The sequence below is a fragment of the Littorina saxatilis genome, linkage group LG16 (assembly GCF_037325665.1).
Source record: "Littorina saxatilis isolate snail1 linkage group LG16, US_GU_Lsax_2.0, whole genome shotgun sequence".
Lineage (NCBI taxonomy): Eukaryota > Metazoa > Mollusca > Gastropoda > Littorinimorpha > Littorinidae > Littorina > Littorina saxatilis.
The window spans coordinates 28,367,145-28,380,583 of NC_090260.1; the positions used below are offsets into that span (position 1 = coordinate 28,367,145).

General features: G+C 46.1%; 1 protein-coding gene across 1 annotated transcript in view; it reads right to left on the reverse strand.

The window, feature by feature from the left end:
• Positions 1-13,439, reverse strand: part of LOC138950747 (uncharacterized) — a gene marked incomplete in the record, with an annotated part of 169,686 nt that overhangs the window by 8,898 nt on the left and 147,349 nt on the right. The window contains 7 exon segments of the mRNA XM_070322472.1: positions 567-697; positions 1,112-1,334; positions 2,453-2,731; positions 9,944-10,207; positions 10,551-10,716; positions 12,359-12,555; positions 12,804-13,184. Coding sequence (XP_070178573.1) covers positions 567-697; positions 1,112-1,334; positions 2,453-2,731; positions 9,944-10,207; positions 10,551-10,716; positions 12,359-12,555; positions 12,804-13,184 — 1,641 coding nt within the window.

The window sequence follows — 13,439 nt, forward strand, 5'->3', positions numbered from 1 at the left end:
AGCGGCCAACTGAATACAAATCCAGCGCGCTACCGACTGAGCTACATCCCCGCCCTGGAAAACGAGTCTTAGAGGGGAGGAATAAATCTTATATTGGAGGACATCCTCCAAATCTGAGGAGGAAGGTTTCAAGGGCAAGGGCGGCGTGACGCCGTCATCTTGGCCCTGCCGTCATATTACCCCCTCGATTTATACTCAAGATTGAAATGTTGTTTCCTGGTCAAATTAATGAAGTGAAAAGGACGAAAAGCATGTCAGTTTCCTGCATGTGAAGAAAAATGGTGGTGAAATGTAATAGATTTCACACACAAAAATCGATTTCTTCGAAAACGTGTACAAAGTGGCTACGTCCCTTGAATGAGAAGGTAACATTTTTAGAATGAATCAAATTTCTAAGTTGAAATGAATACAAAAAATAGGTTGGACAAATTTGGCCCCATGAATCAGTACTATCGAATGGTGTTTTTTTGGTTCAGTGTGGAGTTTATACAAGATCAACGAGGCCGAGAATCGTAATATGACGGCGGGGCCAAGATGACGGCGTCACACCGGTCTTCCGCACTGACCCGAGAGGTAGAAGCCGGTGTTACAGAAACAGGTTCCCCAGGCTGCCCCTCCGTTGGCCGAACACTCCGCGTTGGGTACACACTGACCGCGCTGAGTGCATGGCTTGCCCACCTTGATGTAGGCTTCACACCTGTTGAACATACAGGAAAGATTTAAATGTGCAGTGTAAATTGGAACGTTATATTCTAGGTGGGCTGAATCTTATTTGAACAGGATGTGTTATTATTTTTGGGTGTTAACAAATTTTAGCGTGTTGTTGTAGAGGATGATGATGATGATGATGCGTATCATTATCCCCTCCCCCCCCTCTCTCTCTCTCTACCTCTGTGACTTCTTCTTTCTTTTTCTCTCCTTTCTCCCACTCACCCCCCCCTCCCCCAACAAACTCTCTCCAATACCCACCTGCCCTTGCCGACAAAAAAAATTGACTGAGTCACACACACCGTGGCACACACACCGTGGCACACACACACACACACACACACACACACACACACACACACACACACACACACACACACACACACATTTTGCTGTATCTTACCTGCCCTTCCAGACAAAGTAATCCACGGGGTCACAGACGCAGGTTCCCTCAGAGGGCGGGGTGCAGACAGAGTTGCTGACACACTGACCGGGTCCACTACAGGCCCCTCCCACGGGGGACAGGGGGTGACAGTTGCCGTTCAGGGGGAAGTAGCCCTCGTCGCACTGACACAGTCCGTCCTGGTCCTGGTCCGTTTTACACTCGGCGTACTGCACGCACTGACCTGTACAGTAGAGCATTAGACTGGGTTAACAACAACAACAACAACAACAACAACAACAACAACAACAACAACAACGTGTGCATGTGTGAATGGACACGCACGCACGGATTTCACGCCTCAATTACTTTAGAGCTAAAAAGAAGAGACCTCGCGATAAGACAGGCGTTGATTGCGGGGCGCCACAGCGTCTGGTTTGAAAACTAGACTGCAGAATGTATGCTCCATAATCTAAATCTAAATCTGACATAAACGTGCCTTACAAACCCCAAAACGTCGTTCAGATGGCCGTTGGTTCTCCCAGGATAATAATTATTCTCCTAAGCAGAGTTTCACTGTATCAGCATGACCCACCTTTCTTGAAGCACGGCCTCAAGGCAGGCACGACAGGGCTGCACGAGCCGTTGTGCTGGTAGAACAGCGCGTTTCACACACATACACACACACACACCAGATGACGCCAACCACGCTAGTCAAAACCGGATCCAAGCAGTCTGCACGGTGTGTCGTTATTCCTTCCAACGCTCACGATTAGTCTTCACATGGTATGTCAGGTATGAGATCATGAAAAGCATACAAGGATGCGTGCCCAACCCCATCCCCATCCCCCAATTTTGCTTTAAACTATGCAAAATCATGCAAACTGATCTCTTGAGAAAATATCATTAGGCCTAAAAAAAAAATAGGTGTGGTTACGGTAACCCGACCTACCCTATTTTTAGGGGCAGATCCTATAACTTTTTATTACATTTGTCAAAAAAACAAAAACAAAAACGAGTGCAAAAAACGCAATGAAAGCGAAAGCGCCCGAGTCGCACACTTATGTCCCTGTCAAGTAGGTTTAATTTGTACACATTAGAAAAAAAAGTTAAACAAAAAAAAAGTGATTGCCTACCTACCTACCCTATTTTTTTGGGCTATGTTACCGTAACCACACCTATTTTTTTGGGCTATGTTACCGTAACCACACCTATTTTTTTGGGCTATGTTACCGTAACCACACCTATTATTTTTTTTGGCCTTACTGGTTTCTGAGGGTGTCTTTTCTTTCTCAGTATTTCTGTTTTGATCTCATGCCTGAATCGGCTTCAAGCGCGTTTCAAAATGTCACTATGACCCACCTTTCTTGAAGCACGTCCTCAAGGCGGGCACGACAGGGCTGCACGAGCCGTTGTGCTGGTAGAACAGCGCGTTGCAGTCGCACGTGCCGCCCGTGTCGGTGGAGCACTCCGCGTGTGCAACACACTGTCCGAACGCCGTGCATTGCGCCCCGGCGGGCAGCACCTCTTTGCACACGCCCCCGTAGTTGAAGAAGCCGCCGTTGCAGTCGCAGAGGCCTCCGTTGTTGGAGGTGCATTCTGCGTTCATCACGCACTGGCCCAGTCCTGTGCACGGTTGGCCTAGAGAGAAGAAAAGATGATGAGATGAGAGGTATCGGGTCTTGTGAAGAAGAAAAAGTAAGTTTTACGCCCTCACGGCAAAGCCATTAGGGGCATGTTACACGGGAAAACTCGGCTTTGTATATATAAAAAAGAAAAAAATGCAAGGGGGGGGGGGGGGGGTGTAGACAGCTGGCTGCCGGCTGCTGGAGGAGACCTGAAATGGGCTAGGGACCGGGTTATCGGGTCTTGTATACGTGACGGATCTATAATTATGACAGATCTGGGCGTATTTGTTAAGGGCTAGCCTAGTAGGCTTGGACATTTTTTCTCCCAAAACCAGATCGTCTAAAGTCGGGGTAAGATCCGGGAACATGCCCCTCGTAGGTTTACCATCAGGGCGTAAAACAACATTATCATCATCAAAAATAAGTCATAAACAGGGAAATAAGTCAGAAAAAAAGACGAAAACAACAACCCAACAAATCACACATATAATAATAATAATAATAATAAGAACATTTATATAGCGCTAAATCAAAAACTTTCGTTAAAAAGGCTTGCTCTAAGCGCTTGACATCTAAACTAAAACGTCATGCACACTCTTTACAATGATGTACAAGAACTTCATGTCACACTCTTTCATTCAGTATAGCACCATTCACACAGTTGTTATTCTGTACAAGACAATAAGTTAGTCTAACATTTAGAATGTTCATAAGATGAAAACAAGAAAAAACCAGACTGATTAAAACAACTGCTTAGTGCTAACAAAGCATGAATCTTAATGATAACGTAATACATGTTTCACTGTTAAGACCATAAAAAAAACCTATGTGCTAAAATAACTTCAAACTTTTAAGAACTTCTTATAAGATACACAGCACATCTAGATAAACACCAGAATGATAAAACAAAAGGCAACTCGTTAAAACTATTAAATGCATCAATGTCTAAAACACGAAAGACTCAAATATAAGATACACAATTCTCTAGAATTGTTTATTAAAAAAACTGAAACCGACCTGCTACATATAAACAATTTCATGTATTTGTGGCAGCAACCATGTTAGCTATTCACAGCGGGTCGCACTGTTGGTGTATGACCAAACACAATGATTGACAATGATTCTTTCTTTCTTTATTATAAAATTTCAAAAATAAATTTTGATTTAATTAATATACTTACCAACTCACATAGAAAGCATTAACTTCAGTTAAAGTGCTAGGACACTGAACTACGCTTCACCCCAAAGGGGAAGCAACCCCCTAAAAAAGAACGGCCTTGACCTATAACCCAAGCTATACAAGAGTCGAGGTCATACCGTCACGTGACCTATCACGCGTGACTCGACCGCCGCCATGTTGAAACCTCACTCCCACTGAAGAGATCTGTTCATTTTTAGGGAAACCCTAAGCAATAACTTCGTTTTGTGATAAGACATGGAAGCAATCTTACATGGCACCGTGGGGAAATAACTCTGAAACAAAACCGTATGCCATATAAGGCATGGTCCTTAGAGGTTATTTCCACTACCGGTGTACTGCGCCTGCGCAGGATGTATACCGGTGAAACTCATCCCGTATTAAAACATATACCCCTTTAAAAAATTTGCGGGGCAGGCTGGGAGGGAATTCAATATGTGAGTTGGTAAGTATATTAATTAAATCAAAATTTATTTTTGAAATTTTATATTAAATTACATATTCTTACGCAACTCACATAGAAAGCAGATTGCTAATTTAGGTGGTGGGCAAATGAACTCACAGTTAACATCTTGCAAGTATCTGGCCTGTAGCTACAATAGCTGGCAAACCGAAATTACTGTTCTGCCGAGCACCAGATACGTCCCCAGGAAAACATAAAAAGACATCTTCTGCAGAAGATGTCTAGTAGATGTGTGCTAAAATAGCGGGTACTTAAAATACCCCGCCGATAGAAACTCATGACTACGTCCTTGAACGTTCAATGAGCTGCATTCATGACTTATACAAGTCTCTCAGACTTGAGAACAGGTAAAGAAGAGGCCTACACTCTGACCTCTTGAGCCCGTGCTGCCTGAAAAGGGAGGACTGACTGCCCCCCCCCCTTTTTTTCTTGCCACCACTGTAGGCATGCCTAACCAATGTGGCAGTCCATTTAGCTAAGGTTGACTTCACTAAATCATTGCCTCTAGAAGAGGCTAATTTTGTCAAGGATTAAACAATCCGAACTCAAAAACTCCAAAACTAGGAGCAAGTCCCAAGTCGGGACTGGAGATTTGCTTTCAGACAACCAAAGGGAGGTTCCCTTTAATCGCGCTGGCTACAAAGAACCCAAGTGAAAATATTTGCGACCTAGCTGTGTCAGTGCAACTGAAATCACATAAAGTCTTAATTCAGAGACGTGGGAGAAAAATCGGAAAGCCAGGATAGGTGGTTCGCCACCCGCATTGAACGGAGAGAAGTGGAGTTCTTTCCGTTAATATACGCCATTAGTTCCAAGCCAGTCAAAGTGACACAAAACGAAGACGCTGAACCCCTATGGAATCTCTAGACCAAATCCAGAGTTGGGGCAGAAGCCCCTGAGCGTCTCAATGATTCCCGTACAGTAGACACCCGTGTGGCTCGAGTGTAAAAAACGGCGCCCTCTTGCCAGCCTAAAGGACTAGCAACCAAGATTGAATGGGCCCCTAATGTGCGACCAACAGGACGCTCAAAGTAAAATCGAGAGTATTATCCGGGAACAGGGAGACGAACATTTAGCAGAAGGTGATAGTACCGAGAGGCAAAACTTCTATCAGCGGCTTCTCCAAATTCACCAGAAGGAGTAGAAGCGCGTAGTGAGATAGAGTCCAATCCGAGTGGACCTTCTTGGCCGACTGACTAGAGTCTGCCAATACATAGAGCCTCTCAGAAAGGTACTTCACTGCTAATAAGATCTCGTGGTGGTAAAAACCACATCAAAACCTCGCATGCTCGCTGTGGCAGTGATAAGGAGCGAGATGCCACCCCCTGCTTATTGAGATAAAAGACCACTGTGGTATTGTCTGATTGAATCAACACATGTTCTCCCCTGACAAGGGGAAAGAAATCCACAAGAGACAGAACTGCTTCGCTGGTGGAGAGAGAACCAACGGGAACGCCCTGCATGAGCAGTGGTGTGAGAATCCAAAGATTGGTTGTGTCTGTGAACCAGTCAAGAAAAGACACTAACATGTTCCAGCTCATCATTTGATTGCTTAGAAAACGAAACCAGAGCCCTGAAGATCTGAATTAAATAAAAAGCAGCCACTTCCGATCTATTTTGTATATCCAAAGGTGGAAGTAAACATAGGCACGATCTATATAAGTGACCCAACAGGAAGGGCCCCAGTGCCTCCCTCAAAGTGAGAGTTCTAATCGCCCCTCCAGCCGCTGTGGGAAAACACAGAGGCAGAGAGAAGAGTGGAGCCAAACGCTAAGACTCCAGTTGACAAGTGCCAAGAGTATGCATGAAAGCGTGCTATTGTTTGCCCACTGAACCCTACCGCTAAATCGCCTCGAGGAGATAAGTGGTGGGTATTTGGCAACGTGCCATGCCAAGAAGAAGATAAAAAACCAAAGCTGAGAACGGCCAGCTTAGCGCTTTTCTCTGATAAGAGAAGCCGAGGCCTGCCGTGGGCTTTTCCTTTTGCTGTGAGATTCTCTCTGTTAGAGAAGAGTCCGCGTGCAAAGAAGAGGATTCGCAAAGAAAACCCTCGAGCAAGGAAGAGATTTAAGTCTCACAGACAGAACAATACTGTCGGCCGAGGCCTTTTCCCAGACGAACAGCAAAGCTAAAACCTTTTGTATATGTGTCCCGACAGACCACAAAGGCATCCCGTGAGTACGAAACCGCACAAGGGAAAGAACGAATCAAAGTCTTGTACCAAGACGCGGATAATGGAAAGAAGAGCGGCCACAATCTTCCACAGCCAGGAGATCATTGTTCTTGAAAACAGACAGTTTCTCCTTGCTATGAACATTAAGATGTATGATCGACAAGTCCGGTGCAACCGGAAGCGGTTCCGTAGTACGAAGAAAAGAATAAACTAAGTTCTTAGGCTTGGTGTAACCTAGGCCTACGGATATCGCTCAGCGAGTGAAGCGTTACTTGCGCGGGTGACGCAAGCGAAAGCAACGCCGCATCGCTGCCCACAAAGGAAGTGGTGGAAAAGGAGAATCATATGAGAAAACTTCCAAGTTCAAATTCTAGAGCCAGACAAGAAAGCGTCCCTGCGTGTGTAAACCGCATGTGCGTACAACCGTGCCACGACTGACATTTGTTCGGCTGAAACCTTAGCCAAAGAGGCCAGGAGTATGGGGACGTCTTTCACGCTAGCGTCGTTTCGAAATTCGAAAGGATCCAACGACACCGCGATCGACCGCGAAAGAGATCGAAGAAGTGTCTCTGAAAGAGACGCAAGTTCCAACGAGTATCTTCCCGTCTCATCCAAACCAAGTAATGCGCCTTCAGAGTAAGCACAAGTTTTGTCCAAACGATAGACATCCTCTCTGAGATTAGCCGACTCCGGAGTGACCGGAAGCGGTGTACTCGGCAAAGCGTAAGTCTCAATAAGACTGTGATGACGACGGGAGAGAGCAAACCTGCGTGAATGAAACGAAGTGCTCGACTTCCGTAACTGGTCTGAGGCAAGCCATGGCTGAGCAGCATCAGTAGCCTGACCGTGTGCAGCCAGTAAAGGCACAGTATCCACAGGCAAGCTATTCTCAGAACCCGAAGTTCTAGCCAGCACCCTGGAAAGTTCGTAAGCAACAGAAGGAGACTCGCTAAAACGATATCCCTGAACTTCCGTTAAAGCAGGGCGGAAATCACGCACCACTGAGGGTGGTGGTGCCGCAGAGCTTGTCGTAGCTGTCACCCCTTCAGCGAAGTACTTGGCAGACACCTGAGCTGCAGTAACCATAGCTGGTTAAAGTCTGAGTGACAACTTGACAACTTCCTCCTCAGAAACTGAGTGAGAATCGTCGAACTCCGAATCTGCTAAGGCTGGACCGTGAAAGTCACTGTGACTAGCTGCGTCACTAAAACGATCCACCACAGGCGAGGCTGATTGCAAAACGGAAGAACCGTGCAAAGCCTGCCCGAAAGCAGCTTCCTGCCCAGAGGGAGGAAGTTGAGACTTGTATACATTCACCGGAGACATGCCAGTCTGCCCGTGAGTACATCTGTCTCGTTGTCCGGTGTCGACCCCCCGTGAGTTCCGCCTCTTAAAAAGAGCGATAGCCTCCGGGAGAGTCGAACTTTCACTCCCCAGCCTCGGCGGGGGAGCTACTAGTTCCGGCCCAACTTGTTGTCCGGTGTTGACCCCCCGTGAGTTCCGCCTCTTAAAAAGAGCGATAGCCTCCGGGAAAGTCAAACTTTCACCCCCCAGCCGCGGCGGGGGGGCTACTAGTTCCGGCCCAACTTGAACACTTTCACCAGAGAACCTGGCTACCGGTGAACTTGACTAACCTGTAGAGCGTGAAAGCTCCTCGTATGAAGTAAACACACTCCTCTGCGTGCGCGTCAGCCGAAGTGACTGTGCATGAAGGCGGAACCTCGATGCGTGACAACAAGCCGCGTCGCCCACTCCCGCCGGGAGCGAGCGCAAACTCGACGAATGGCAACATGTTATACATTTGGGTCGAAAACATCTCAAAAAAGGGAAGAAAAACCATCTTTAACACAAGTATTCTTTCCCACTGCGTTTGCCTTGGCTGAAGTAACCTAAATTAAACCTGCTTCAGCACCGGCATGATTGGACTCATAGGGTCCGAAATTTAACAGACATTCTTTCTTTCTTCTTTATATAGTGTTTAAAGCCATATGTACTCGATGACTATACACGCTAATTGCTTTACCCACAGCTGGAGACATGCTAAATTAAGTTCCCTGCAAGATATTGTGGTCTAGGACCTCTTAAATGTTGAGATATTTGAATTTTATTTTGATCTAGATCGTCCTATTTATCTAGATTTGCCAACAGAGGTAGCGTTGACGCAAGGGAAAAACCTCCGCGTCTTTGTTGACATCCTCACTTTTTCAGAGGCTAGAACAAGCTGTAATACATGTATATGGTCGGCGCATGGCGACATATCGTCATTACATGGTCTTATGGTGCGTTTGACATCGATTATAGACAAACTACACTTTGTAAACACGGGAGCGCGTACATATGCCTTTAACGTCGTTTTCAACCATTCAAGGCTATTTAACAGACGTAGTAGTAAGAGAAGCTGGGTCAAGAACAGAAATGGTAGTGCCTTTGCCTTTCTCTTTATGCGAAACTTAATAGGAGAAACCTCAGCAGCTACTGACTAGTCTGTGGTTTCTATTTCTCCTTGTCAGCCATTGCTGACAAAAAACCAGTCTGAGTTATGATATTGATAAACAACAACCAGACCGAACAACGGAGAAAGAAACAAACGCAAGCAAAAGCAAACAATTAGAACGAGCTCACCCAAACTTGTGCATGAGAAGCAGGGACCTGTAGACGGGGTGAAAACACTGTCCAGAAGACAGTAGGCTAAAAGCCTGCAGCGTAGTGTAAAAAGCGTCCGAACTACTTGGTGACTGAAGTGGGAGTGAGGTTTCAACATGGCGGCGGTCGAGTCACGCGTGATAGGTCACGTGACGGTATGACCTCGACTCTTGTATAGCTTGGGTTATAGGTCAAGGCCGTTCTTTTTTAGGGGGTTGCTTCCCCTTTGGGGTGAAGCGTAGTTCAGTGTCCTAGCACTTTAACTGAAGTTAATGCTTTCTATGTGAGTTGCGTAAGAATATGTAATTTAATTGGTGTTTAACGTCGTTTTCAACCGTTCAAGGTTATATCGCGACGGGGATTGACAATGAGAGGCTTGCAGCAACCAGTGAGCCGCAAAAACACGGAATCCGTCACACATTTTTTACACATTAAGATTTTCAAATTCTATAGGTTATTTGGTTTTTTTGACCAAAATATGACATTTTTAAAAAGATCGAGACAGTCACTGTTAGCGGTCGAGGTGAACAATGATCTGTGTTAAATGTCATATTTTGGTCAAAAATACAAACAACATTGATGTATCGATCGATTCTGGTGATAAATATGAAGTTTTGTCGGCCTCTGACGTCACACAGCTCAAAGAAGGGAAATTCAGTGTTCAATCGATACATTACCCGAAAAAGAAAAAAAGATTAAGTCAACCCTGTCACTAAATTGTTATCACCATAGAATGATTGACACCTACCTGCATCAATGAGAGGGTTGCATTCCGTGCCCGCAGCGAAGAGGCCACGCCCACACGTACAGAGACCAAGCGGCGAGCACACGGAATCCGTGACGCACTCGTTGTTGTTCTCGCACCCCTGGCCCGGCGGTTTCTTCTTGACGCACTTGCCTTGCTTCTGAAAGAAGTCCTTGCGGCAGTCGCAAGTCCCGCCTTCGGGGGTGGAGCATTCGGCGTGCACCACACACTGGCCAATCGCCGTGCAGGCATCGCCGGCTGGAACGCCTGAAGTGAGATAAGTGTTGATGGATGTTAATGTGTAAGCTCAGGCCTCCCCACGGAAGTGTGTGTGTGTTGTTGGCAAAGCATCAAGGCTAGTCCCTAATAGGTATCATCCCGTGGGAGAGGAACAAACTATGAATCGTGGGCGCGCGTGTGTTCTGAACTTAACATGTGAGACAAATGTTGTTAATTTTTTTTTACAGAGTGACACGAAAGAAATGATTTTACCATCATCATGTCTAAAACATATGCCCAAGAGATGCATGTACTCGCACGCGCACGCACGCGCAAGACCCCCCCCCCCCCACACACACACACACACGAACAAACACAACTCAACACTTACGCCCTCCACAGAGAGAATCCTCCATGTAGAATCCAGCCTGACACTGACAGACGCCCGCCACCTCGGAGGAACACACGGCGTACTTGACGCACTGGTCGTCATAGGAACACCCGTCAGCAACCGGCCGTCGGTCGCGACACGTGCCGTTCTCCTTGTAGAAATCCTCCTAAAAACAGACAATATCGATAAAACCACACTTTCGTTTCTGTCCTCCTCGAAGAGTTGAAAAACAAATATTCTTCTTAAAGGCACAGTAAGCCTCCCGTAAACCTCCCGTAAACCATCACAGATACGGTCAGGCTTTTACACACAGTACTAAGACCCTTTCATTTAAACACTCACCGCTTGAGAACATCCAATGTGCCCTCTGTAAAGAGCGAACAATTTTCAAAGAATTTATTTTTGCGTGGTTTATCTTACCCCTGAGCCATCGTGAACCCGTGTGATCCAGTTTCCCTTTTTCACAATGTAGTCGTCAGTTAGTAATTTGAATGCGACTCGATGTGAGCTTATCTGCAATAGCACGTTTTTATGCACGAAACAAACGGCTGTGGTTCACAAGAACTCTAGCGATGGCTTTTGACTGTTGAGAGGAACTGGCGATATGCATAATCCGTCGTCTGCTACGACCCTTGCGTGACCCTGCTTCCGCGCTTTTCTTTTTTTAGACTTTCACAACTTCGAATTGTACTGATCTTGTCTTGATGAAAAAAGAATTCTTTTATGGTTAAAGAATGTTTGTGTAACAAGCTGTCAATTTATTATTTAGATTTTAAAAGTTAGGTCTAGCGCAAAAACGCACCACGGTCCAAAAACATTGTGATAATCATCGGTCCACGGCTATCGCCAGTTTACCCGAAGGGAAGTAACTTATTTTTGACCTGAGTTCAGGATGGGTCCAAAAAGTGTCCGAGACAATCTGCAAAATTAATTCTTTAAAAATTGCTCGCTCTTTACGTAAGGCACCTAGGATGTTCCCGTTTGGTGAGCGTTCAAATGGGAGGGTGTTTGTACTGTGTGTAAAAGCCTGACAGTATTTGTGATGGTTTATGGGAGGCTTACTGTGCCTTTAAAGTGCGCATGCAATCAGAAGTACATAAAATGTCAACATATAAACGAGTACTTACGTACCAAGTTGAAGTTTGTGAAGAATTCCAAGATTGCAGTTTACAGATAGTCAGAAGTACATAACAACTACATCTTTATGCTATCTTCGTGGATACGTTTGATGACTACGTAAACATATTGATAGAGCCATTGAAGGTCTTGCCAACGAAAAAGCTGCCCTTTGAATGCGATTCGTTCAACGAGAATTGGCGAAGAACTTTTTTCAACTTGTATGAAGTGTTATATCTATTATGAAACGATTATCCAAGTGTTTATAGCAGTATAAAAGGGTTCCGAATGACATTATAATAATGCACTACATCCACTACTTTAGCATGCTTCTGTTCTCAATACAATTAAATCACCATCGTCATCATCACCGTCCTCCTCCTCTTCATCATCATCATCATCATCAATGACTTGATAATAATGCACTTCATACACTACTTTAGCATGCTCCTGTTCTCAATACAATTAAATCACCATCGTCATCATCACCGTCCTCCTCCTCCTCCTCATCATCATTATCATCGTCATCATTCTCCACCTCCTCTTCCATCATCATCATTCTCCACCTCCTCCTCCTCCTCATCACTATCATCATCCTCCTCATCATCATCACCGCCATCATCCATCATCATCACTGTCATCAACACATCAATGACACCCACCCAGTCTGTATCGCTTCTCCCACCGCTTACCTGGCAGATGCAAGTCTTGTAACAGATGGAGTTGGGGACACACTGCTCCTTGCCCGTACAGGGCGAGCCTGGCTCGGCCAGAGTGGCACAGCGCCCGTTCTTGTTGAAGAAGCCTCTCTCGCACACACACAGGCCGTACGTGTCTGACGAACACTCGGCGTTGTCCACGCATTCTCCGAAGCCTGAACACTGCTTGCCTGCAAAAAAGAAAACGTGAAACTGTAGATTTCTTGGGAGAAAACAGAACTGATGTAGTTTTTCTGATATCAAAGAACTAATGGATCTGTTCAGCCGTGCCAGCGTAATAACACGGTGGAAAAACAACTCCTCCCGCACATGTGTCTGACAAACAATCCGCGTGATCTAAACTCACACACACGCACATAGACACACACACACGCCCCCCCCCCCCCCCACACACACACTCAAGTCAAAGTCGACTTACCAGCCTCCACCCTCTTGACGCAGCGACTGTTGTCGTGGTAGAAGCCCTCGTTGCACTCACAAGTCCCAGTCCGCTCCGAGCACTCGGCGTTGTCCACGCATTGACCCTCCTCCGCGCAGTACCGCTGCACCAGAATCCTCTTTGTGCACGTGCCATCCTTCACGAAGTACCCGTCCTCGCACTGGCAAAGGCCTCCCGCGCTGCTCGTGCATTCTGCATGCGGGACACACTGTCCGAACGTCTTGCAGGGCCGGCCTGCGGGGCTTTCTGGATAGCAGGCGCCTTGGTAGGGGAAGAAGCCTTGCTGGCACTCGCAGATGGCTTTGGAGACGGCGCAGTTGGCGTTGTCTACGCACTGTCCTGCGGCTGTGCACGCCGTTCCTGTTGATGATCATGATGATAATAAGAATGATTGAAATGATGATGATGATGATGAAATTGATGATGATATCAATGATGATGTTGATAATAAGGATGTAGACTTATTTATTTCCTTTTCTGCAAAGAGCTCATGGCTATGTACAACTCAGCCACGCACGCACGCACACACACACACACACACAAAATCCCACGCAACTTCATGCACGCACGCACACACACACACACACACACACACACACACACACAACACACGCA